The 25,858-nt window shown below is 40.9% G+C and overlaps 1 protein-coding gene across 1 annotated transcript in view; it reads left to right on the forward strand.

The window, feature by feature from the left end:
* LOC121379844 overlaps positions 1 to 25,858 on the forward strand; it is an 84,937-nt gene that overhangs the window by 35,694 nt on the left and 23,385 nt on the right. Inside the window, exons 13-25 of the mRNA XM_041508496.1 lie at positions 1,572 to 1,828; positions 2,716 to 2,918; positions 3,630 to 3,638; positions 5,816 to 6,088; positions 6,949 to 7,121; positions 7,958 to 8,126; positions 10,308 to 10,393; positions 10,996 to 11,055; positions 11,506 to 11,628; positions 17,146 to 17,292; positions 18,088 to 18,193; positions 20,178 to 20,254; positions 25,086 to 25,379. Coding sequence (XP_041364430.1) covers positions 1,572 to 1,828; positions 2,716 to 2,918; positions 3,630 to 3,638; positions 5,816 to 6,088; positions 6,949 to 7,121; positions 7,958 to 8,126; positions 10,308 to 10,393; positions 10,996 to 11,055; positions 11,506 to 11,628; positions 17,146 to 17,292; positions 18,088 to 18,193; positions 20,178 to 20,254; positions 25,086 to 25,379 — 1,977 coding nt within the window. The remainder of the gene's footprint in view (positions 1 to 1,571; positions 1,829 to 2,715; positions 2,919 to 3,629; positions 3,639 to 5,815; positions 6,089 to 6,948; positions 7,122 to 7,957; positions 8,127 to 10,307; positions 10,394 to 10,995; positions 11,056 to 11,505; positions 11,629 to 17,145; positions 17,293 to 18,087; positions 18,194 to 20,177; positions 20,255 to 25,085; positions 25,380 to 25,858) is intronic.

The following is a 25,858-nucleotide window of genomic DNA, read 5'->3' on the forward strand; positions in this document are numbered from 1 at the left end:
TCATTTAGTTTCTAGTATATTCGTTCTGTGTTAATAGACAATAACTGACAAAGATTTGATGGAAGATGCATTTATTTTTGTTATACCTATATGTTGTTTTCGACTATCGTAAATCCTTGAATAGAAGCCTGCCTCTATTTGACCTTCACGAAAAAATAGAGGCCTGCCTTAAATAGAAGCTTGTCTTCTATAAAGACCAACTTCGGCTACTGTAACTTTGACAGGTTAATGGCCACGCTATACTCCTCATTTCCGGTGCCTGGCGTCAAAAGCTAATATAAAAACATAGTGAGAATAACAGGAAAGAAGACATTAGGTATGCACGCCTACATTAGATGTTACAACAAGGCTATGTTAGTAAAGTTTGCATAAAAAAATAGAAGCCTGCCTTGAAAAGAGGTCTGGTCTTAAAGAGACGCGACACAATAGAAGCCTGCCTTGAAAAGAGACCTGCCTTGAAAAGAGGTCTGGTCTTAAACAGACGCGACACAATAGAAGCCTGCCTTGTATAGAGACCTGCCTTGAAAAGAGACTTGCCTTGAAAAGAGGTCTGGTCTTAAAGAAACGCGACACAATAGAAGCCTGCCTTGTATAGAAGCCTGCCTTGTATAGAGACCTGCCTTGAAAAGAGACTTGCCTTGAAAAGAGGTCTGGTCTTAAAGAGACGCGAAACAATAGAAGCCTGCCTTGTATAGAGACCTGCCTTGAAAAGAGGTCTGGTCTTAAAGAGACGCGAAACAATAGAAGCCTGCCTTGTATAGAGACCTGCCTTGAAAAGAGACTTGCCTTGAAAAGAGATCTGGTCATAAAGAGACGTGACACAATAGAAGCCTGGCTTGTATAGAGACCTGCCTTGTATAGAGACCTGCCTTGAAAAGAGGTCTGGTCTTAAAGAGACGCGAAACAATAGAAGCCTGCCTTGTATAGAAACCTGCCTTGAAAAGAGGTCTGGTCTTAAAGAGACGAAGACACAATAGACGCCTGCCTTGTATAGAGACCTGCCTCGTATAGAAACCTGCCTTGAAAAGAGGTCTGGTCTTAAAGAGACGCGAAACAATAGAAGCCTGCCTTGTATAGAAACCTGCCTTGAAAAGGAGGTCTGGTCTTAAAGAGACGCGACACAATAGAAGCCTGGCTTGTATAGAATCCTGCCTTGAAAAGCGGTCTGGTCTTAAAGAAACGCGAAACAATAGAAGCCTGCCTTGTATAGAAACCTGCCTTGAAAAGAGGTCTGGTCTTAAAGAGACGCGACACAATAGAAGCCTGCCTTGTATAGAAACCTGCCTTGAAAAGAGGTCTGGTCTTAAAGAAACGCGAAACAATAGAAGCCTGCCTTGTATAGAAACCTGCCTTGAAAAGAGGTCTGGTCTTAAAGAGATGCGACACAATAGAAGCCTGCCTTGTATAGAGACCTGCCTTGAAAAGAGGTCTGGTCTTGGAGCGACGCAAAATACAATAGAAGCCTAGGCATCTGTACACGGATTTACGGTAGTTCTGTTTCTAATTTACTTTGACCTGTTTGAAAGGTGTATTAATCTGAGTGCTGCAGATTCTTCTCTCTTTTGTCTCAGGGTCTTTCAACATTCACGTGGTCGTGTGAGGTGCTCACCAGCACTTCCTTGACCTGCCCAGCGGGGTTAGTTCCAACATCGACCACGGCGTCCTCAACGACGGTGGACACGACTTTCCTGGTTGTCGACAACGACTACAGCATCAAAGTGGTTATTACCAAGAACGATCCGGATGGCGTCAGAACGGCTACCTCTAGTCTTCGGATCAAAGTAGTGGCTCCGCCCGCGTCTGGAGCTATACCAAGCGTTGGCATAGGGTTAGTGGGTAGTCTTATTATGCTAGGTTGGCCAACGTTCTGCTGGCTTGACTTCTACGACTGTCCAATTGCTAGATTGAGCGCTCTTACAACTCGATTCTCGTTGTATAAACTATTAGTTGTTAATCTGAGCGGGGAGTTGGGGAAATTACAACGCAATCGTTAAATTGGCCAACTTCGTCGTGACAGTTGACAGTCTGAACCTTGTATCAGTCGTCTACCTATCATACCGAGGGGACTATAGGTTTCGCCTGTCTTTCTGTCTTTTGTCTGTCTCTCCATATATCATTCAGTGTAAAAGATCATGTTTTACTTTCATGACGCTTTACCCCTTTTTCATAGAGTTATGGCCCTTGAACCTAGGAGATAAAATAAACGAGTTTTCTGCACTTGTATTTTTGCAACACACCAAGGTACTAAGCTGAAATGTTGTGCATAGATTTATCATTTACTGTTAAAGACCAAGATTGACTTTCTTGGCGATTTACCAATTTTTCACACAGTTATGGCCCTTGATACGAATATTCGGTGGACCCGGTAAGGGACATGTATTGCTTTAGCAGTAGTCTCAGAGTGATTGTTTCATTTCAGGAACACTTTGTTCTAAGTTTGAAATCTTGCTTCAGCTAATTCATTTTTATTCACACCTGGTTGGAGAGACAAGAACAGGGATGTGGAGGTGACCGGCAGAATAATATGAATCACATGATTTGATGTCAAAATGTCAGCAACATAATATTATTATGGTCTTCAGCAAGGAAAATGAAAGTTGACTAATGTGTAAATGAGAAGTAACTGCTATATGCTTAAAAATGTAGTTAATAATGATAAAAGTAATACTCGGGTGGAATACTTTCTAATAAAAACTTGTTTTTAAAAACCTCCAGGTGCGCAGGAAGTTCTCGATGTTTCCCTGGAAGTGAGGATATCACTGTGCCGTCAACGGCGCGTCTGGGTCTCAAGTGCGCATGTCTAGACTGCAGTCCCACGGACAACTTGGAATTCAGGTGGAAAGCATACGCCTACGATTACGTATGGCAGTGGCCATGGAAACCATTCATAAAACGCGACTTCGAAAAATACGTCATAGGTAATATTTATTCTTATTTGATTGGTCGTATTGAAATAAATATTAATAATGCTGTGAATTTATTGTTATTATTATTATTTAGCAAAATTACCACATCCAAATAAAGAAAAAATAAATATTAAAAATAAAGAAAAAAACTAAACAAAACAACAATCGTTTACTACTGTATGTTGAATTTAATTGGTATGCAGGAGATATTATAACTATTGTTATTATTAAAAATAATTATGATTTGTGTATCTTTTAAACATATTTGTATGCATACACGAATTAACTCTGATATTGTTCGTGTTAACATTTAAAAATACCATGTTACAGACTTTATGCAAATTGTCCCTGTGTACGATGTTTTTTATTATTTTTTATTTCAGTTGTACTCTATGCTGTATTGTATTGTCTCTCTCAGGGCTGTTCCAGGAAACGTCATAGGGGTGGGTGGGTGATTATGTAGCAGAAGGTACTCAACTATTGATATATATATATATATATATATATATATATATATATATATATATATATATATATATATATATGTGGGTGGTTAGAGCTATTTAATTATACTGAGTAAGTAAAATATATTTTATAAACTACACCACCCCAAGATGATTTTGATCTGTGGGACCGCCCTGAGATAAACACCGACTAATGCTGACTTGTTTTTATTGTGCGGCTCGCGCTGTCTGCTCACTTGATCGCCAATGCGCCTTGCAGGGACTTTTGGTAAGCCTCTAATTAGCGTCTTCATTTTATCTAGGTCACGCCAATCATCTCTAGCGCTTCCATGTTCCTGCAAACAGGACATCACAAACACATCTACTGGATCATTGTCGTACATAGGCGCTCGGGCTCCCGTTTTGCCAAATAGCATTATAGAGTTGCAAACGAATCACTACGCATTTGTACATGGGTTACAACTAATATGATGGACATACATGATAAAAAGCTTTCAGTCCAGCTAATTTTGCCCGAATATCTCTATGATGTTTGCCTAACTTTGAGGAGTTGCTCCAAATTGTCCGCCGTCTCGTACGCTTATGTTATCTTATCCTAGATTGGCTTCCAATCAACAGAGATGTTTACTGTGATTATACATTATATCAAATGACAATGCCAAATAGCTGCACAATGGGTTTTAGTCGTTTTCAGATGAACGAACACAAGCTCATTAGTTTGTGATGTCCTGTCAGCAACTGGACTCCATCCTTGGTTAACATGTGGATCATTATTGTTGTTATTCTAGACTACTTCCTTTTGCTCTCTAAGACAAAACAAGCCTGCATCATGTAAGACTATAATTATGTTGATGGTCAAGTTTAAGACATTCTTTTGAATATTTTTCTTACATCTCTAACAGTGTAAATGTGATAAATTATAAAATGGTAAAATAAAAAGGAAGCCTTTTCATGCTTTAAATATGACATCTTTTGCTTGTTCTCCAATAATCTGGTAACATGGTTTTGTTTTCTCTTCGCCCACTATACATTTTAATCGTACCTTATTTTAAATATGAACTAATTCGCTATTTCTCATGTATGACATAAAACTATATACTCATTTATTATCTTCTTTATTTTTTCAATTTTCCAGTTAGTTACAGTGATATAGTTATTTTATTTATTTATATACATATCATATAGACATATAATTTTGCATGACAGTATTTGTCATAGTTTAATATAGATAACGCATGTATGGTTAATATAATACTAATAAACTGAATACTAATTAGATTGTGATACACGCACACACACGCACGCACGCACGCACACAGACACACACAAAGAAACTATTACATTCACGTTTTCTCAAGGTGAAAATGTATTTGATCTACGAGTCGTATGCCTGCTTGGCGTGTGTACCACTGGTATATGAAAGGCCGTGGTATGTGCTATCTTGTCTGTAGGATGGTGCATATAAAAGATCCCTTGCTACTAATGTAAAAAATGTAGCGGGTTTCCTCGCTAAGACTACACACACACAGAAACACACACACACACACACACACACACACACACGCGCGCGCGCGCGCGAATACATAAGTTGGTTTGAGGTAACAAGATTTACAAGTATTTTTGTAAATTAAATTTCATTACATTTTATGATTGTCACGGTGAATAAAAATAAAAATTTAACAGAAAAGCATTCCACGTAATAAAACAGAAAAAAGTGACATAATATTTAATATTGAAATTACAGATTAATCATAACACATTGATATTTTTATCATATTGTAAAATGTTTACTTTCTTAGTTCTATAAATAAGACTAGAAAAAAGGTAACAGTTTAACTATGTACTGGTTGTCATGTTCTCACGTGTAGTTATATATGTGTTTTCAACATTGCGGTCGCTAAATGCTGCTGTTGAATGTTTAGCGCCAAGTTGCGCAGTGCGCAATAAGCTGCGTTCATTAGGTTTCACGCAATTTGCCAAGAAGACGGAGTATGGAGTATGATCATAGGGCCTGTATTTGCAGGAGAATACCCACAGTGTGAGACCAATGAACAACAGAGCCTGTATTTGCTGCAGAATACCCATGATGACAGTAGGGCCTGCATTTGATCCAGGATAGTAATGTCTCTGAAACATTTACCAAAACATGAGCGTTGTTTATACTGCGTGTGCGTGCAATTAATATTATTAAAAATTTGTTTTCTAATATTACTTTTAGGATTAGTATGTTGTTCTAAAGATATCCTGAGAATCGGAAAGACTTCCTGTAACTTCCACATTAATTTGTTTTCTAGGTTGACTTTAATATCACTTTTACTAAGATATTGTGCTTCTGTGCTTTACGTAAGAGGTTTACTCGAAATTATAATATAACCATGATACCGTACCCTCCAGGAAGTGGTTCATGAATCCGTAAAAAGAATACATTTCTTTGACTGCCTACAGGAATCAAATCGGAGCAGATATCCATCCAGCCGGATCTGTTTGCCATCCAACCGGAAGTGAAGCAGTACGTGTTTGAGTGTAACATCAGGAAGGTGGGAGATGCGGAGTGGGGGGCGGTGTATACCCAGATTAAACTCAACGAGCCGCCGGTCCCGGGGACGTGTACCGTGACCCCGCTGACAGGAACCGTGACCTGGGGTCAGGACAAGCCGTTCACCATCTCCTGCAATGGGTGGCAAGACGAACAGAACATCATCGAGTACAAGTACTACAGTGAGTAGTCTGACACTCCCAGCCCCGACCACCAGCCCCAGCCCCAGTCCCAGCCCCAACCCCCATCCCCAACCCCCAGTCCCAGCCTCAACCCCTAGTACCAGCCTCAACCCCAGCCCCGACCCCCAGCCCCAACCCCAGCCCCAACCTTAACCTCCAGCCCCATCCCCAGCTCTCAGCCCCAGCCCCAGTCCCAACCCCCAGCACCGACCACCAGCCCAGCCCCAACCCCCAGCCCCAGCCCCTAGCCCCAGCCCGCAGCCCCAGCCCCAGCCCCAGCCCCAGCCCCCAGCCCCAGCCCCCAGCCCCTAGCCCCAGCCCGCAGCCCCCAGCCCCAGCCCCAGCCCCAGCCCGCAGCCCCCAGCCCCAGCCCCAGCCCCAGCCCCTAGTCCCAGCCCCCAGCCCCCAACCCCAAACCCCAACCCCAACCTATCTTTGAGAAAAATCACAAAGACCTCCAGGAATCACATACATCGTCTATGATATGTTGACCGCTTCATCACTGAATTTCCATTTCTGGACAAAATAGTTTTTAAAAAAGTGATCTTATTGGAAATCAAAACTCTCTACAAGACCTAAGTGGAAAGATATTTTCAAATTTCACAAACAGGTAAACAAAAATTAGAAGGTACATATTATGGCTTGACGTCAACGAAAAGATTGTACTCTCAAACACTGGTGACAAATGAGAAGTGGATGGCGATTATTTCACTGTTTACAGTTAGTTTTGTATTCAGGACACACCAGGGCGTCTACGAAACATAGTGTAGTATAGTTGTGGGGTGGGGTACACGAGGACCCTATGTAGGCCATGACCTATATACTGTATACTGAAGACCATCTCGTCGTTTCTCTTGCAGTCATGCACAAGGACAACTATATGGAATACCAGCTGACCAAGACGAACAAACCCGGCGACATCCACGTGGACCTGCCTCTGGGCTCGCCGTACGACGACTACAACGAGGACATCTTCGTCAAGGTGATGGATTCCCTCGAGGCGGTGACGACCTTCAAGATAGCTCGAATCAAGGTGACTCTCCTGTCTCACAGTACTCGTGTTTTAGCGGTATCACAGCCACTCGTGTTTTAGCTGTCTCACAGCTATTCGTGTTTTAGCGGTCTCACAGACACTCGTGTTTTAGCTGTCTCACAGAATTCGTGTTTTGGCTGTCTCACAGTACACGTGTTTAGCTGTCTCACAGCCACTCGTGTTTTAGCTGTCTCACAGAACTCGTGTTTTAGCTATCTCACAGCTACCCATGTTTTAGCTCTCTCACAGAACTCGTGTTTTTAGCTCTCTCTCACAGCTACGCGTGTTTTAGCTGTCCTTTTCATAGTTCTAACAGAACGAACGATGGAGATTCGAACACTGGAGACTACAGTTTTGTGAAACGTCCAGAGCTGAACACAGTAAACTATGTATTATAATATGCAGGCCCGTAGGAATAAGGCGGGGGGAGGGGAGGGGGCAGTTGGGGGGTGGGGGGGGGGGGGGGGGGTGAGCTTGTCCTCTCATTGGAGGACGAAAATGTAACTATAGTTATAAATATAGAGGCAGTGATCCTCCACTAGAGGTTGTGTCCCCCCATTCTAGATATCATTCCTATGGGTCTGTGATGCAATACTTAATTAAACAGTTATAATATAGAAATATAGTCGTCTGGATTACAATTTTACTCACATGATATTCGCTTTCTATTACATGATACTTAAGTAAGAAATCAATTTAGATTAAGATCTGTTCCACTTTGATGACACTATTATTATTATTATTGTTATTATTATTATTATTACTAGAAGATATGAGTCTGTTTATTATGTAAATGAGTTGAGTTTTTTACGTTGCGCACCTGTCGTCTGCTGCAGGTGACCCCGATGAACCGCCCCGAGATCAAGTTCCTCACGGAGCGGGATATCGAAGACAAGATGTCCGAACTGGACCGAATCAAGGCGGAGGGTATCCAGCGAATCGTCACGGAAATCTACTCCGATATCGGTTCCATCCTCAACAGTGAAAGTAGGCTGGTCCAGACAGGTTCGCATGCTGATGTCGTCTGTTCAACTAACTCGCATGACGTCATACTCCATAGTCGACATTACGTCATCTTAAGGAATTCCATCCCCAAGTCAAAATTTCATTTTCTCTTCGAAATTCCACATTCTCTTTGAAATTCCATATTCTCTTTGAAAGTTCCTTGCTCACTATAAAAATTAATTTCCTCTTCGAAATTTCATCTTCACGTCAAAATACCATATTCACTTCAAAATTCCCTCTGATATTTTCATCTTCAAAAATCCATGTTCAGTTCGGAATTCCATCTTAACTTCGACATTCCATATTTATTTTAAAATTCCACCTTGAATCGGACAATGGAGTTTTGATTTAGTAAACTAGTCTAGAGAGGCAGTCCTCTTTATTGCGGATTAAAATCTCCAGTAAAGGATCTCCTTGGTAGTGGCTGTCCTCCTGTAGACGAGGCACTACCCACCCGACTCTATATTATGCAGAGATACAGCCTTGACCATGTATTACGGTTTTGTTGTTCAGATTCTGTATCCACTTCGAAAGACTGTGTTCATTTGAAAATGCAGACATTTAAATTACTTTTCTGTATCTAATTAATATTGAAAGAAACGTACATGGAACAAAATGTATTTAAATGTTTAATATTATATTATTATCTTAAAATTGGCATATCCAATAAATATGTCTGTACAAACAGTCGTACATGAAAATAAATAAAACATTTTGAATGTGATACATGCCAAATCAGTTTTATTTTAACACTTAAGCTAACTGACGCATATGTTAAAACACAACCTACTGAATATTGCATTACACTTCTGTAGATAAGTATATATATTTATTTTTGTACACATTTGAGTGCTACTATTTAACAATCAGACATAAAATATGAGTGTAGTAGTGTTGGTGTAAAATGGCAGCAACCAGTGACAATTCCCCTATTAGTTTGGCTAATAACAAGATATTTACAATGTACAGGTATAACATGAACATGCTGTAATGACATTTTTTAAAGAAAATACTTCGTTTCAGCCATTAAACAATCTCCACTCAGTAAGGTGTTTTACTATAGGATAAAATGGTTATCGCCCCTGTTGTTAGTATCGTGTATTCTGCATGATACATTGTAGTACACGAGGCTATCCAGTTTACTCGATAGTGTACTAACGTGAATGATCAGTGTATGATAAGGCATGGTGTCTGTGCATAGTATTGTAAACCGGGTTTAAACGTATGGTTTTGAAAATGATGGATTAAACGCATGGTTTTGTATATGGTGGATTAAAAACATGGTTTTGTAACTGGTGGATTAAATGCATGGAATTATAAATGGTGGATTAAATGCATGGTTTTAGAAAATGGTGGATTAAACGTATGGTTTGAAAATGGTGGATTAAACGCATGGTTTGAAAATAGTGGATTAAACGCATGGTTTGGAAATAGTGAATTAAACGCATGGTTTGAAAATAGTTAATTGAGCGCATGGCTTTATACATGGGGATTCAGTGCATGGTTTTCAAAATGGTGGACTAAACGCATGATTCGGTAAATGGTGTATGAACGTCAATTTAGTGTGGTCATAACAATTAATATATATATTTTTAAATTATCCATTAACTGTGGAATTATTGTTAACTACAATAGTAATACAACTGACACTGAAGTACAACAATATACTATCTGATATACAATTAAAGTTTAGTGTCTGAGCACTACCAGATGTGCAAATAATGTGTTCTTTGAAAATTGTAACTGCTTTATGTATGTAAATAAAATATTAATTTTGCATTTAACAGGAAAATATAAAATGTATTTTTTGGTAAGACGTCTTTTACTGTGATTGGGACAAAGTGTATATAAACGGAACATCATAGTTTTTATTATGTCATTCTCAATTGGGTCGTTGCATCTACAATTAGATATATTTAATTATATGTTTCCAAAAGTGTTAAATACATATTTCCTAATGTTATGTTTACATAGTAAATGCTAATGTTAACGTCAGTAAAGACAGATGTATAATGTGTTCTTACTTCTAAAACGAAGAAAATATGAGGTGTCAGAATAGTAATTTAAGTTTATTAACTATGTACATGGTCACCGTCAATAAAGCAAGAATATTTCTATTTTATTCAACACTGAAAAAAATGCCACTATATTTGCGTGAACCTGGCGTGTTGTGTTTTACAGAGTATAAAGGTATTTTAGTGGGCGCGAACCTAGAACCCTCGCTACTTGGTATTGATGGGGAGAAGCGATCGGGAGCTTTTGAATTGGTGAGATTTTAAACTTCATGTTTGGTTTTTCATTGTTACAAAACACATTCATAGCTTTGTATTTGATAGTACAGGATAATATTTCGAAAATTGGTTGATTATAATATTTGACACCCATTAGTCGACGTGAATTGTTGTGCTGGGGTGTCATTAAACATTCATTCATTCATTCGTTCATTCATTCATTCATTTCATACCTTTCATTTACAGTGGACATTAATTATACCTCTTCACAAAATTTTGAATGTTATTTAGTTCAAAATGAAACATGTTTATGGTCGTCAACGAGAATTTCTAAAGGTTTCGTTTTTATAATCAACTAATACATTTTATATCTAATATGGGGGGGGGGGGGGGGGGGGGGAAGGGTGTCAAGGAAAAGCGGTGAATAAATGCCAAAGGAGGGTTATTTGACTGCCAAAACCCCCACCTAAACACCCAACTACCCACTCTCATCCTAGGGTGACGCGTCTGAATGTAACGCTGTTTCAGACAACTTTGGCATTACTAAGTAGCAAAGTTTGATTTTGTAAATCACACATTATCATGTTGTAGGTGGAGATGGCTGTCAGTGTTTAGTGAGTGTTCTTTCTTGTTTCCAGGGAGAGTACGATGAGGCGATGAGGCAGAAAGCACTGAGAGAAGCAGACGCCAGAGCTCAGGTGGGTTCATACAGAATCTAGGTCAGTCGATATAACGCTCGCCTGGGGTGCTTTGGTTGTAGGATCGAACCCCTTGGGTAGACCCATTCTCTGATTGGTTTCCCCCGTCCCAATCAGGTTCCCACGACTGTTATATGAAAAGCCATGGTATGTTGTCATGTATGTATCCCTTGCTGCTAATGGGAAATGTAGCAGATTTCCTGCATGATTTTGTCAGATTTATTAACACAACAGCTTACATACCTCCATCATCCCCGCATGCTGCTACTATTAATAATACCACCACCACAACCATTACCAATAATACGATCACGACTACACTATCAGATGGTTTCTAAAATAATTTGTTGTCACCATCACCACGGCCAACACCACTAGAATCACTAGGACCGTCACTTCCTCGTCAGATGATTTCTAGACTAACCCGCCATGTTGTGTCTATTCCTCCAGATCCGTGCCGCCGCCATAGAGGGCTGTGCCAACGTGTCCACGTCTGACGTGTCAGCCATGGAGCAGGTGTCCACGTGCATCTCGTCGAATGCGCAGTTCTCCAGCGAGTGTACGAAGGCGTGTGTTTGTTTAAACCAATACACTGGGAGAAAGAGCTAGGTACATAACTCATACACAGTGAACACATAGAGGGACTATCCAGGTTTAGTGGGTGTGTTTGTTTAAACCAATATACTGGGAGAAAGAGCTAGGTACATAACTCATACACAGTGAACACATAGAGGGACTATCCAGGTTTAGTGGGTGTGTTTGTTTAAACCAATGCACTGGGAGAAAGAGCTAGGTACATAACTCATACACAGTGAACACATAGAGGGACTATCCAGGTTTAGTGGGTGTGTTTGTTTAAACCAATATACTGGGAGAAAGAGCTAGATCTGAACACATAGGTATCCAGGTTTAGTGGGTGTGTTTGTTTAAACCAATATACTGGGAGAAAGAGCTAGATATACACAGTGAACACATAGAGGGACTATCCAGGTTTAGTGGGTGTGTTTGTTTAAACCAATACACTGGGAGAAAGAGCTGGATACATGGCTCATACACAGTGAACACATAGAGGGACTATCCAGGTTTAGTGGGTGTGTTTGTTTAAACCAATACACTGGGAGAAAGAGCTGGGTACATAACTCATACACAGTGAACACATAGAGGGACTATCCAGGTTTAGTGGGTGTGTTTGTTTAAACCAATATACTGGGAGAAAGAGCTGGGTACATATACTCATACACAGTGGTTTAGTGGGTGTGTTTGTTTAAACCAATATACTGGGAGAAAGAGCTAGGTACATAACTCATACACAGTGAACACATAGAGGGACTATCCAGGTTTAGTGGGTGTGTTTGTTTAAACCAATATACTGGGAGAAAGAGCTGGGTACATAACTCATACACAGTGAACACATAGAGGGACTATCCAGGTTTAGTGGGTGTGTTTGTTTAAACCAATACACTGGGAGAAAGAGCTGGGTACATAACTCATACACAGTGAACACATAGAGGGACTATCCAGGTTTAGTGGGTGTGTTTGTTTAAACCAATATACTGGGAGAAAGAGCTGGGTACATAACTCATACACAGTGAACACATAGAGGGACTATCCAGGTTTAGTGGGTGTGTTTGTTTAAACCAATACACTGGGAGAAAGAGCTGGGTACATAACTCATACACAGTGAACACATAGAGGGACTATCCAGGTTTAGTGGGTGTGTTTGTTTAAACCAATACACTGGGAGAAAGAGCTGGGTACATAACTAATACACAGTGAACACATAGGTGGACTATCCAGGTTTAGTGGGTGTGTTTGTTTAAACCAATACACTGGGAGAAAGAGCTAGGTACATAACTCATACACAGTGAACACATAGAGGGACTATCCAGGTTTAGTGGGTGTGTTTGTTTAAACCAATATACTGGGAGAAAGAGCTAGGTACATAACTCATACACAGTGAACACATAGAGGGACTATCCAGGTTTAGTGGGTGTGTTTGTTTAAACCAATATACTGGGAGAAAGAGCTGGGTACATAACTCATACACAGTGAACACATAGCTCATAGAGTGACCACATAGAGGGACTATCCAGGTTTAGTGGGTGTGTTTGTTTAAACCAATATCACTGGGAGAAAGAGCTGGGTAAACCAATATACTGGGAGAAAGAGCTGGGTATATAACTCATACACAGTGAACACATAGAGGGACTATCCAGGTTTAGTGGGTGTGTTTGTTTAAACCAATATACTGGGAGAAAGAGCTAGGTACATAACTCATACACAGTGAACACATAGAGGGACTATCCAGGTTTAGAGTGAACACATAGAGGGACTATCCAGGTTTAGTGGGTGTGTTTGTTTAAACCAATATACTGGGAGAAAGAGCTGGGTACATAACTCATACACAGTGAACACATAGCTCATAGAGTGAACACATAGGGGACTATCCAGGTTTAGTGGGTGTGTTTGTTTAAACCAATACACTGGGAGAAAGAGCTGGGTACATAACTCATACACAGTGAACACATAGCTCATACACAGTGAACACATAGAGGGACTATCCAGGTTTAGTGGGTGTGTTTGTTTAAACCAATATACTGGGAGAAAGAGCTGGGTACATAACTCATACACAGTGAACACATAGAGGGACTATCCAGGTTTAGTGGGTGTGTTTGTTTAAACCAATACACTGGGAGAAAGAGCTGGGTACATAACTCATACACAGTGAACACATAGAGGGACTATCCAGGTTTAGTGGGTGTGTTTGTTTAAACCAATACACTGGGAGAAAGAGCTGGGTACATAACTCATACACAGTGAACACATAGAGGGACTATCCAGGTTTAGTGGGTGTGTTTGTTTAAACCAATACACTGGGAGAAAGAGCTGGGTAGCTCATACACAGTGAACACATAGCTCATAGACAGTGAACACATAGAGGGACTATCCAGGTTTAGTGGGTGTGTTTGTTTAAACCAATACACTGGGAGAAAGAGCTGGGTACATAACTCATACACAGTGAACACATAGAGGGACTATCCAGGTTTAGTGGGTGTGTTTGTTTAAACCAATATACTGGGAGAAAGAGCTGGGTATATAGCTCATACACAGTGAACACATAGAGGGACTATCCAGGTTTAGTGGGTGTGTTTGTTTAAACCAATACACTGGGAGAAAGAGCTGGGTACATAGCTCATACACAGTGAACACATAGAGGGACTATCCAGGTTTAGTGGGTGTGTTTGTTTAAACCAATATACTGGGAGAAAGAGCTGGGTACATAACTCATACACAGTGGACACATAACTCATACACAGTGAACACATAGCGGGACTATCCAGGTTTAGTGGGTGTGTTTGTTTAAACCAATACACTGGGAGAAAGAGCTAGGTACATAACTCATACACAGTGAACACATAGAGGGACTATCCAGGTTTAGTGGGTGTGTTTGTTTAAACCAATATACTGGGAGAAAGAGCTGGGTACATAACTCATACACAGTGAACACATAACTCATACACAGTGAACACATAGAGGGACTATCCAGGTTTAGTGGGTGTGTTTGTTTAAACCAATACACTGGGAGAAAGAGCTGGGTACATAACTCATACACAGTGAACACATAGAGGGACTATCCAGGTTTAGTGGGTGTGTTTGTTTAAACCAATATACTGGGAGAAAGAGCTGGGTACATAACTCATACACAGTGAACACATAGAGGGACTATCCAGGTTTAGTGGGTTTGTTTGTTTAAACCAATATACTGGGACAAAGAGCTAGGTACATAACTCATACACAGTGAACACATAGAGGGACTATCCAGGTTTAGTGGGTGTGTTTGTTTAAACCAATATACTGGGAGAAAGAGCTAGGTACATAACTCATACACAGTGAACACATAGAGGGACTATCCAGGTTTAGTGGGTGTGTTTGTTTAAACCAATACACTGGGAGAAAGAGCTAGGTACATAACTCATACACAGTGAACACATAGAGGGACTATCCAGGTTTAGTGGGTGTGTTTGTTTAAACCAATATACTGGGAGAAAGAGCTGGGTACATAACTCATACACAGTGAACACATAGAGGGACTATCCAGGTTTAGTGGGTGTGTTTGTTTAAACCAATACACTGGGAGAAAGAGCTAGGTACATAACTCATACACAGTGAACACATAGAGGGACTATCCAGGTTTAGTGGGTGTGTTTGTTTAAACCAATACACTGGGAGAAAGAGCTGGGTACATAACTCATACACAGTGAACACATAGAGGGACTATCCAGGTTTAGTGGGTGTGTTTGTTTAAACCAATACACTGGGAGAAAGAGCTGGGTACATAACTCATACACAGTGAACACATAGAGGGACTATCCAGGTTTAGTGGGTGTGTTTGTTTAAACCAATACACTGGGAGAAAGAGCTGGGTACATAGCTCATACACAGTGAACACATAACTCATACACAGTGAACACATAGAGGGACTATCCAGGTTTAGTGGGTGTGTTTGTTTAAACCAATACACTGGGAGAAAGAGCTGGGTACATAACTCATACACAGTGAACACATAGAGGGACTATCCAGGTTTAGTGGGTGTGTTTGTTTAAACCAATACACTGGGAGAAAGAGCTGGGTACATAACTCATACACAGTGAACACATAGAGGGACTATCCAGGTTTAGTGGGTGTGTTTGTTTAAACCAATATACTGGGAGAAAGAGCTAGGTACATAACTCATACACAGTGAACACATAGAGGGACTATCCAGGTTTAGTGGGTGTGTTTGTTTAAACCAATACACTGGGAGAAAGAGCTGGGTACATAACTCATACACAGTGAACACATAGAGGGACTATCCAGGTTTAGTGGGTGTGTTTGTTTAAACCAATACACTGGGAGAAAGAGCTGGGTACATAGAGTGGATACACAGTGAACAGTAGAGGACTATCCAGGTTTACTGGGTGAAACCAATACACTAGAAAGAGCTAGGTACATAACTCATACACAGTGAACACATAGAGGGACTATCCAGTGGTGGGTGTGTTTGTTTAAACCAATACACTGGGAGAAAGAGCTGGGTACATAACTCATACACAGTGAACACATAGAGGGACTATCCAGGTTTAGTGGGTGTGTTTGTTTAAACCAATATACTGGGAGAAAGAGCTGGGTACATAACTCATACACAGTGAACACATAGAGGGGGACTATCCAGGTTTAGTGGGTGTGTTTGTTTAAACCAATACACTGGGAGAAAGAGCTGGGTACATAACTCATACACAGTGAACACATAACACATAGGGACTATCCAGGTTTAGTGGGTGTGTTTGTTTAAACCAATACACTGGGAGAAAGAGCTGGGTACATAACTCATACACAGTGAACACATAGAGGGACTATCCAGGTTTAGTGGGTGTGTTTGTTTAAACCAATATACTGGGAGAAAGAGCTGGGTACATAACTCATACACAGTGAACACATAGAGGGACTATCCAGGTTTAGTGGGTGTGTTTGTTTAAACCAATACACTGGGAGAAAGAGCTGGGTACATAACTCATACACAGTGAACACATAGAGGGACTATCCAGGTTTAGTGGGTGTGTTTGTTTAAACCAATACACTGGGAGAAAGAGCTGGGTACATAACTCATACACAGTGAACACATAGCTCATAGAGGGACTCCATAGTGGGTGTGTTTGTTTACAGTGAACACATAGAGGGACTATAGAGGGACTATCAGGTTTAGTGGGTGTGTTTGTTTAAACCAATACACTGGGACTGGTAGAAAGAGCTGGGTACATAGTGAACACATAGAGGGACTATCCAGGTTTAGTGGGTGTGTTTGTTTAAACCAATATACTGGGAGAAAGAGCTAGGTACATAACTCATACACAGTGAACACGAATGTTATCGAAACGTTCGCTGGCTGAACTTGGGTCTGATGTTTATATTTCCAACTCGTCTAATAACAAAACGTATTTACTTACTCAGCGTTCATCTTCACACGCCAGTGTTTCCATGTGTAGTGATTTCAGTAAATACATTCGGTAAGATTGGGTTTTGTAAACGTGTTTTTGGTGTTGATGCTGCTAGCTGATCGGGTTTCTTCTCTCGATGCAGGAGATGGGGTCTGAGAAAGGTCTGGAGATGGCTCAACAGCTGCTCAACATGGATATCTCGTTCGAACAACTGAAAACCGCGTCACTGGCCATCATGGACGTCATAACTTGCACGTCTAATGTACGTCACAACTTCCTGAACAGCAACCAGAACCTTTTCGTAGACGTGTCTTTCATGTTGATTAAAAATAGCAGTATTGTTGCATACACCGTGTGTCAATAGAGGTTATTACCAGAGCCTTTTCGTCGACGTGTCTTTAATGTTGATTAAAAATAGCAGTATTGTTGCATGGACACCTATATACACCGTGTGTCAATAGAGGTTATTACCAGAGCCTTTTCGTTGACGTGTCTTTAATGTTGATTAAAAATAGTAGTATTGTTGCATGGACACCTATATACACCGTGTGTCAGTAGAGGTTATTACCAGAGCCTTTTCGTAGACGTGTCGTTAATGTTGATTAAAAGTAGCAGTATTGTTGGATGGACACCTATATACACCGTGTGTCAAAATATATTTTCCTATAGTAAGTTAAACATCAAATAGCCCTGCATGTGATCAGGTGCCGTTAAGCAAGGGCGCATTTCATTTTGTTTAATATATAAATAATTGTGTACATACTTATGCACGAGTTCTCACTACCATAGTAGTGATACCATTCTTAGACCGTAGGTGGGTGTGCATGCGTTTTATTTTTTTAAATTGTGTGTGTGTGTGTGTGTGTTTTCTTGTTAATAAAATGACATTTCAGTAGTAACATTGTTTGTTTCTTAAATACAGTTAACGTAATATGGAGTTTTTAAAAAAGTGTTTACCATTATACTGAATTGATTCTCTATTATTGTTACTCCATCTTGCAACAGGTGTGAAAGTTAAATTGTATTATAAATATAATCGTATCCCTGATTTTAACAGGCCGCTGCATTCAACATGAAACACGCGATCCTGAGCGAGTACTTGGAGGACCAGTCTAAACCCGAGTTCTTTATCCTCGATACCAATTTGGACAATGAAGATTATCGTGAGTTGCAATGATTATCTGAGTATCCGATTAGTAATAAATTATTATGATTTATTTTATTTTTTTGCATAGTTTATTGCCCCAGAAAATTTGTCATGGTAATGGCAGAGTCAGTAGTAACCAGTTATTATTTCAATAAATGAATAGAATAGTAACACAATTATTTGAGCATCGTTAGTAACAAATTACTGAGTACACTGCTATTTTGTGCGAGTGCGAATAATTTTATCATGCTCATATACCACTAGAGTTTCGAGCATGTCCGTCCCGGGGCCTGTCTTTGGATAGCCAGGGGCTTGTCCCGGGACAGAAAAAAGAATTAAGCGGACAATTATGAAATTTACATCCAAAAATTAAATAGTGGGCCTTTAAAATTTTGATGCACATCTCTAATTAATATAATTAATAAAGAAAATTCTACTCATTAAATTTGGTCGCTAGATTAGATCGGATGGTCAAAAAGAAATTAGATCAGATCGGGATGGAGGTGGGGGGGGGGGGGGGGTAGAGTTGAAATGGGCAGAATTTTGAAAATACCAATTAGTAAAAAAGTTAATAGACAATAAGTTAATAAACAAAACAAATTACAAGCCAAAAATAAAAAGAATTGACTGCTCGGTGGAATATTTATATAATTTGGAGCATTTTAGGACAGTCCAAAAATAAATAAGAGAAAGAAGATATTTAATAATATTTAAAAAAAAGAAAGAAAGTAATTTGGACATAAACTTTTGAACGAAGGTCCAAAAGTTTAAAGTCCGATCTATATGTCCACGTGAGTGGCCTCGTGAAGGCCGTTAGGGTGCACAGCTTATAGGGACGAGATGGGTTGCATCCCGTCAAGAAAACCCCTAGATTGACAGTCAATAGACGTTGAAGGTGTAGTGCTGTGCTGAAATAAAGATCTTGAGAAACCGGATCCGTCTGAACGAGAGAGAATAAGACTAGGGTATAGTCCAGTCGTCATGGGTTGGTATAGTGGTGCGGACGGGCCCGACTCCGGAGGATACGAGATGGTATCACAATAAAACAAAGTAAAGTCTAGAAAAGAGTAGTAGGGGCCGATCCCGCTTCCTATTTCTTCTTAGAGTGGGCCGGTCAATCTTCCAGTGCTGCTAGGACAGGCTCGGACAAGTAGAGACTAAACGCGAACAACAGTGGCGTTTTGCAGAATGGCCGTCATACGAGTCACGAAAAAAACCAAGTCAACATAGTCAGACGGAGAAATGACGTGGAGGCAATGAATCTCGCTAAAAAAGAATCCAACCTGGTGGTGCAGACTGTCGAAACGAGAAGCGTTCCAGCGTTCAATCAGTTCCAATTGCCGCATACATCCCAGTAGAAAACTTCACTTCGCTGACAAAAACAACGAAGTGAAGGATCCCCAAGTCGAGCCGCGAAAGCACGTGCAGTGTGCACAAGCGAAACAAACACGTCTTACCGCGACGAGCTCCAGACTGGGATTTTTGTACTACAGACCTCGCCGTAAAAACAACTGAGGGGAGTGATTAATTGCTTTCCTAACTTAATATTATAGGGAGCCATTTTAGATATTAAAGCATATGGTGGTGTCGTGGTTAAGCCACCGGACATAAGGCTGGTCTGTACTGGGTTCGCAGCCCGATACAGGCTCCCACCCAGAGCGAATTTTAACGATTCAGTAGGTAGGTGCAAGACCACTACACCCTCTGCTCTCGCACTAACCACTAATAACTAACCCACTGTCCTAGACATACAGCCTCAGAGAGCTGAGACGTGTGCTCAAGACAGCGTGCTTCAACCTTAATTGGATATAATTACGAAAATAGGTTAAAATTAATGAATTAATTAATTGAGATTTGATACTTAATCCTTTTGTAATATTTAAAAAAAACCCCACTCACATGCTAAGTGGAGCTAAATATTGCTCTCGTTGAGTGATGGGAGCCAGGTTTGGTACTAGATTTAAAGATCTCTCGTAAAGTATGATTTCGTTTGTTTACAGCCATCAACGCGTGGACGTTGGAAGAAGCAGAGTTCCAACAAACCATGTTGGTTCATGCCCGATACCAGCGAGAAGTGGTTAGTATTTGGGCCATTTATATAAGGATCTCGTTTTCATGCCATCCGGGACATTCTCTTCATTGCAAATAATGTTAAAGAGACAGACCCTAGTTTCAACCCGTGAAAATTAACACTAAGTTTAGTTAATCTACAAACCTGTAACACATTTAGATAGAGTTACAATTTAGTGAAGCATGAGTCTGTGACTTTGAAATGGTGAAATACCCTCTAAAATAGACTAAAACTCGACTCCATAACTGTTACTTCTCAGACGCACGTGCGTTTTTAAAACGTGAGAAATGCATTCTGTGATATTAAAAACACCAGGATGACCAAAAACACTTCGAATGTACGGATATGGATAAACAAAACAATAGTCTAAGTAAAATATGATTTCAGTTATCAAACGGCTCTAATAGTAAATAATATGCCTTAGTGTTTAAAAACTAGGGTATGTCCCTTTAAGACTACCACAATGATTCAGGCTTGTGTAATTTAGTGGTTATTCCTAGGCTCAGTGCTGTTCACATTATATATTATATAGCGTTTTGTCTCTACTAATCAGTTCAAACGTCAGACGTTTGTTCTTAGAGGTTATGTTGCGGATGGGCCAAAAGGAGACTCTTATATGCAATGACCCGTTTTGTAACTCTATATTACTGCTTGTCAGTCTGTCTGTCTTTCTGTCTGTCTGTTTGTCAGTTTGGTTTAAACAATATTTATTTTTTCAACCGGCGTATCAATATCCTATATAAAAACCTTTCCCTACCTTTTACAACTGACATAAGCTTACGAGACGAGGGAAAGGTGGGGAGTGGGGGTAGGCTTGCCATAAGCCTTCACACTATATATTTCCATCCTTATGCCGACAATATTAGTTGTAATCCATGTAAAAACGCGAAGCGACTCGTTTCTAACCCTATATAGTTGTTTGGGAGTAATACTAATATGAATGGATGTTTCTGGCATTTTCGTTTAATTGGCAAAAATCAGCCTGTACCCCACCTTACAGGAGTGGAAGCTCGTGTGCCTACGGCAATGGCCACAGTGTACATGGTGTTTTTTCAACATGGACAGCAGTCATTAATACTGTCATAGTGCAACATTTACAACACTGTTCAAATGCATTAGATATATTTAGCTGTGCATGTACGATTCAATTACTTGTTATTCTGTCACCTGCCATTTATGCAATAACTTAGTATTTAGTTAATTAGGGGCTAGCAATCAGACCAATTAAGTGTCAAACTCAATTACACCAGTCAAGGACACACCCAACGTAACAGCTAAGGACTATAAACCATGGTGTTTTACGTGTCAAAATAGAGTTATCATGTAAACATTCGTTTTCTATACATGAAAGACGGACCCAAGGAGAGCAGCTCTGCTGTTCGAACCCCTGAGGTTCTCAGTGACAATGTCAACTCTACTGAGAGACCTGTGTGTCATTCACCCAAGATGAGGTTCTATGTCAACTCTACTGAGAGACCTGTGTGTCATTCACCCAAGATGAGGTTCTATGTCAACTCTACTGAGAGACCTGTGTGTCATTCACCCAAGATGAGGTTCTATGTCAACTCTACTGAGAGACCTGTGTGTCATTCACCCAAGATGAGGTTCTCTGTCAACTCTACTGAGAGACCTGTGTGTCATTCACCCAAGATGAGGTTCTCTGTCAACTCTACTGAGAGACCTGTGTGTCATTCACCCAAGATGAGGTTCTATGTCAACTCTACTGAGAGACCTGTGTGTCATTCACCCAAGATGAGGTTCTATGTCAACTCTACTGAGAGACCTGTGTGTCATTCACCCAAGATGAGGTTCTATGTCAACTCTACTGAGAGACCTGTGTGTCATTCACCCAAGATGAGGTTCTATGTCAACTCTACTGAGAGACCTGTGTGTCATTCACCCAAGATGAGGTTCTCTGTCAACTCTACTGAGAGACCTGTGTGTCATTCACCCAAGATGAGGTTCTCTGTCAACTCTACTGAGAGACCTGTGTGTCATTCACCCAAGATGAGGTTCTATGTCAACTCTACTGAGAGACCTGTGTGTCATTCACCCAAGATGAGGTTCTATGTCAACTCTACTGAGAGACCTGTGTGCCATTCACCCAAGATGAGGTTCTATGTCAACTCTACTGAGAGACCTGTGTGCCATTCACCCAAGATGAGGTTCTATGTCAACTCTACTGAGAGACCTGTGTGCCATTCACCCAAGATGAGGTTCTATGTCAACTCTACTGAGAGACCTGTGTGTCATTCACCCAAGATGAGGTTCTATGTCAACTCTACTGAGAGACCTGTGTGTCATTCACCCAAGATGAGGTTCTATGTCAACTCTACTGAGAGACCTGTGTGTCATTCACCCAAGATGAGGTTCTATGTCAACTCTACTGAGAGACCTGTGTGTCATTCACCCAAGATGAGGTTCTATGTCAACTCTACTGAGAGACCTGTGTGTCATTCACCCAAGATGAGGTTCTATGTCAACTCTACTGAGAGACCTGTGTGTCATCCACCCAAGATGAGGTTCTATGTCAACTCTACTGAGAGACCTGTGTGTCATCCACCCAAGATGAGGTTCTATGTCAACTCTACTGAGAGACCTGTGTGTCATCCACCCAAGATGAGGTTCTCTGTCAACTCTACTGAGAGACCTGCGTGTCATTCACCCAAGATGAGGTTCTGTGTCAACTCTACTGAGAGACCTGCGTGTCATTCACCCAAGATGAGGTTCTGTGTCAACTCTACTGAGAGACCTGCGTGTCATTCACCCAAGATGAGGTTCTGTGTCAACTCTACTGAGAGACCTGCGTGTCATTCACCCAAGATGAGGTTCTGTGTCAACTCTACTGAGAGACCTGCGTGTCATTCACCCAAGATGAGGTTCTGTGTCAACTCTACTGAGAGACCTGCGTGTCATTCACCCAAGATGAGGTTCTGTGTCAACTCTACTGGGAGACCTGCGTGTCATTCACCCAAGATGAGGTTCTGTGTCAACTCTACTGAGAGACCTGCGTGTCATTCACCCAAGATGAGGTTCTATGTCAACTCTACTGAGAGACCTGCGTGTCATTCACCCAAGATGAGGTTCTATGTCAACTCTACTGAGAGACCTGCGTGTCATTCACCCAAGATGAGGTTCTATGTCAACTCTACTGAGAGACCTGCGTGTCATTCACCCAAGATGAGGTTCTATGTCAACTCTACTGAGAGACCTGCGTGTCATTCACCCAAGATGAGGTTCTATGTCAACTCTACTGAGAGACCTGCGTGTCATTCACCCAAGATGAGGTTCTATGTCAACTCTACTGAGAGACCTGCGTGTCATTCACCCAAGATGAGGTTCTATGTCAACTCTACTGAGAGACCTGCGTGTCATTCACCCAAGATGAGGTTCTATGTCAACTCTACTGAGAGACCTGCGTGTCATTCACCCAAGATGAGGTTCTATGTCAACTCTACTGAGAGACCTGCGTGTCATTCACCCAAGATGAGGTTCTATGTCAACTCTACTGAGAGACCTGCGTGTCATTCACCCAAGATGAGGTTCTATGTCAACTCTACTGAGAGACCTGCGTGTCATTCACCCAAGATGAGGTTCTATGTCAACTCTACTGAGAGACCTGCGTGTCATTCACCCAAGATGAGGTTCTATGTCAACTCTACTGAGAGACCTGCGTGTCATTCACCCAAGATGAGGTTCTATGTCAACTCTACTGAGAGACCTGCGTGTCATTCACCCAAGATGAGGTTCTATGTCAACTCTACTGAGAGACCTGCGTGTCATTCACCCAAGATGAGGTTCTATGTCAACTCTACTGAGAGACCTGCGTGTCATTCACCCAAGATGAGGTTCTATGTCAATTCTACTGAGAGACCTGCGTGTCATTCACCCAAGATGAGGTTCTATGTCAATTCTACTGAGAGACCTGCGTGTCATTCACCCAAGATGAGGTTCTATGTCAACTCTACTGAGAGACCTGCGTGTCATTCACCCAAGATGAGGTTCTATGTCAACTCTACTGAGAGACCTGTGTGTCATTCACCCAAGATGAGGTTCTATGTCAACTCTACTGAGAGACCTGTGTGTCATTCACCCAAGATGAGGTTCTATGTCAACTCTACTGAGAGACCTGCGTGTCATTCACCCAAGATGAGGTTCTATGTCAACTCTACTGAGAGACCTGTGTGTCATTCACCCAAGAGCTGAGACCTTTGTATTATCTGTATTACCACGTTGGTAACAATGTTTCATGTTGGAAAAAAAAAAGAACCTTCTGTTATTTATTTAACATTCGTGCAAAACAATACAAACAAAACCTAAACTGTGTTAATACAATTAAGAATAATATTTAACATATTTAAATATCCAATTACTCAATGTGTTGAATAAATAAATAAAAATGCAAGAAAGTTTGACATGTTTAAAGATGCTATCAGTAGTATTACATTATGTGTTGGAGACATGTGTTGATGTGCAGTTGGTCTGGAATCGATCCCCGTCGGTGGGCCCATTGAGCTATTTGTCTATCCAGCCAGTGCTACAAAGGCCGTGATATGTGCTATCCTGTCTGTGGTATGGTGCATATACATGCTCCCTTGCTACTAATGAACGATATAGCGAGTTTCCTCTCTAAGACTATATGTCAGAATTACCAAATGTTTGACACCCAATAGCCGATGATTAACACATTAATGTGCTCTTGTGGAGTCGTTAAACAAAATAAACTTTAACTTTAATTCTTCATATCCAATAGCCGATGATTAATAAATCAAACTCCTCTAATGGTATCGATAAACAGACCAAAGTTAAACTTTGATTCCTGCCTTTTGTAACCCAGGCGAAGAACATTGAGATTAAGCGGTCGCAGACGATGAAGATCGTGAACACGATCTGGGCGAAGACGTTAATCCCCGGGGAGTCACACGTGCAGAAGACCACCACCATCGTCGCCTCCTTCACCAACGTGCACGTCAGCAGCATGGCCGGCATGACATTCGCCGCACACGCCAAGGCGACCACAAATGCCAGCTCACCGGAAGTGAAGACCGGCGCCACCATGGCGTTTCCTGGAAGCTTCAGCGACATGTTCACTGGAGGGCAAGTGGGGCCCGAAGATAGCATTGCAGTCGCGGTATGTAGACTATCAACATCACATTGGTGGGTCCAGGGGAGGGGTCATAGAGGCCCCGTGACCACCAGGCCGTTTGAATTGCCCTTTTTATGACATTTAGTTTTTATATTCATCATGCACTCTACACAGAACACCAAACTGCTCCGAAAACGAATCTCTGAGGATCTTTCTTTCAAAGGTTTCTACAGATTTCGCTGCTTTTGATAGATCGGCTCATCTGACATCGGCTAATTCAAACTTGCCATTTTAAGAATTTTGTGACACCATCCCCAGCCCCACCCACACCCCCATTACAAGTACTGGATAAGCCCCTGCATAATGTGGAATATTGATTTTTTTCTCTGATTTGTAGTACAGTATTGCGGTATGTAGGATATTAATAAGCCCAGAAATATTAAAATTTAGAAAATTAGTGAAGATGATCTTTGAAAATTCAATAATGAATGAAATATGTAAATGAATAATAATGAAAAAAGTAA

The sequence above is a fragment of the Gigantopelta aegis genome, chromosome 8 (assembly GCF_016097555.1).
Source record: "Gigantopelta aegis isolate Gae_Host chromosome 8, Gae_host_genome, whole genome shotgun sequence".
Lineage (NCBI taxonomy): Eukaryota > Metazoa > Mollusca > Gastropoda > Neomphalida > Peltospiridae > Gigantopelta > Gigantopelta aegis.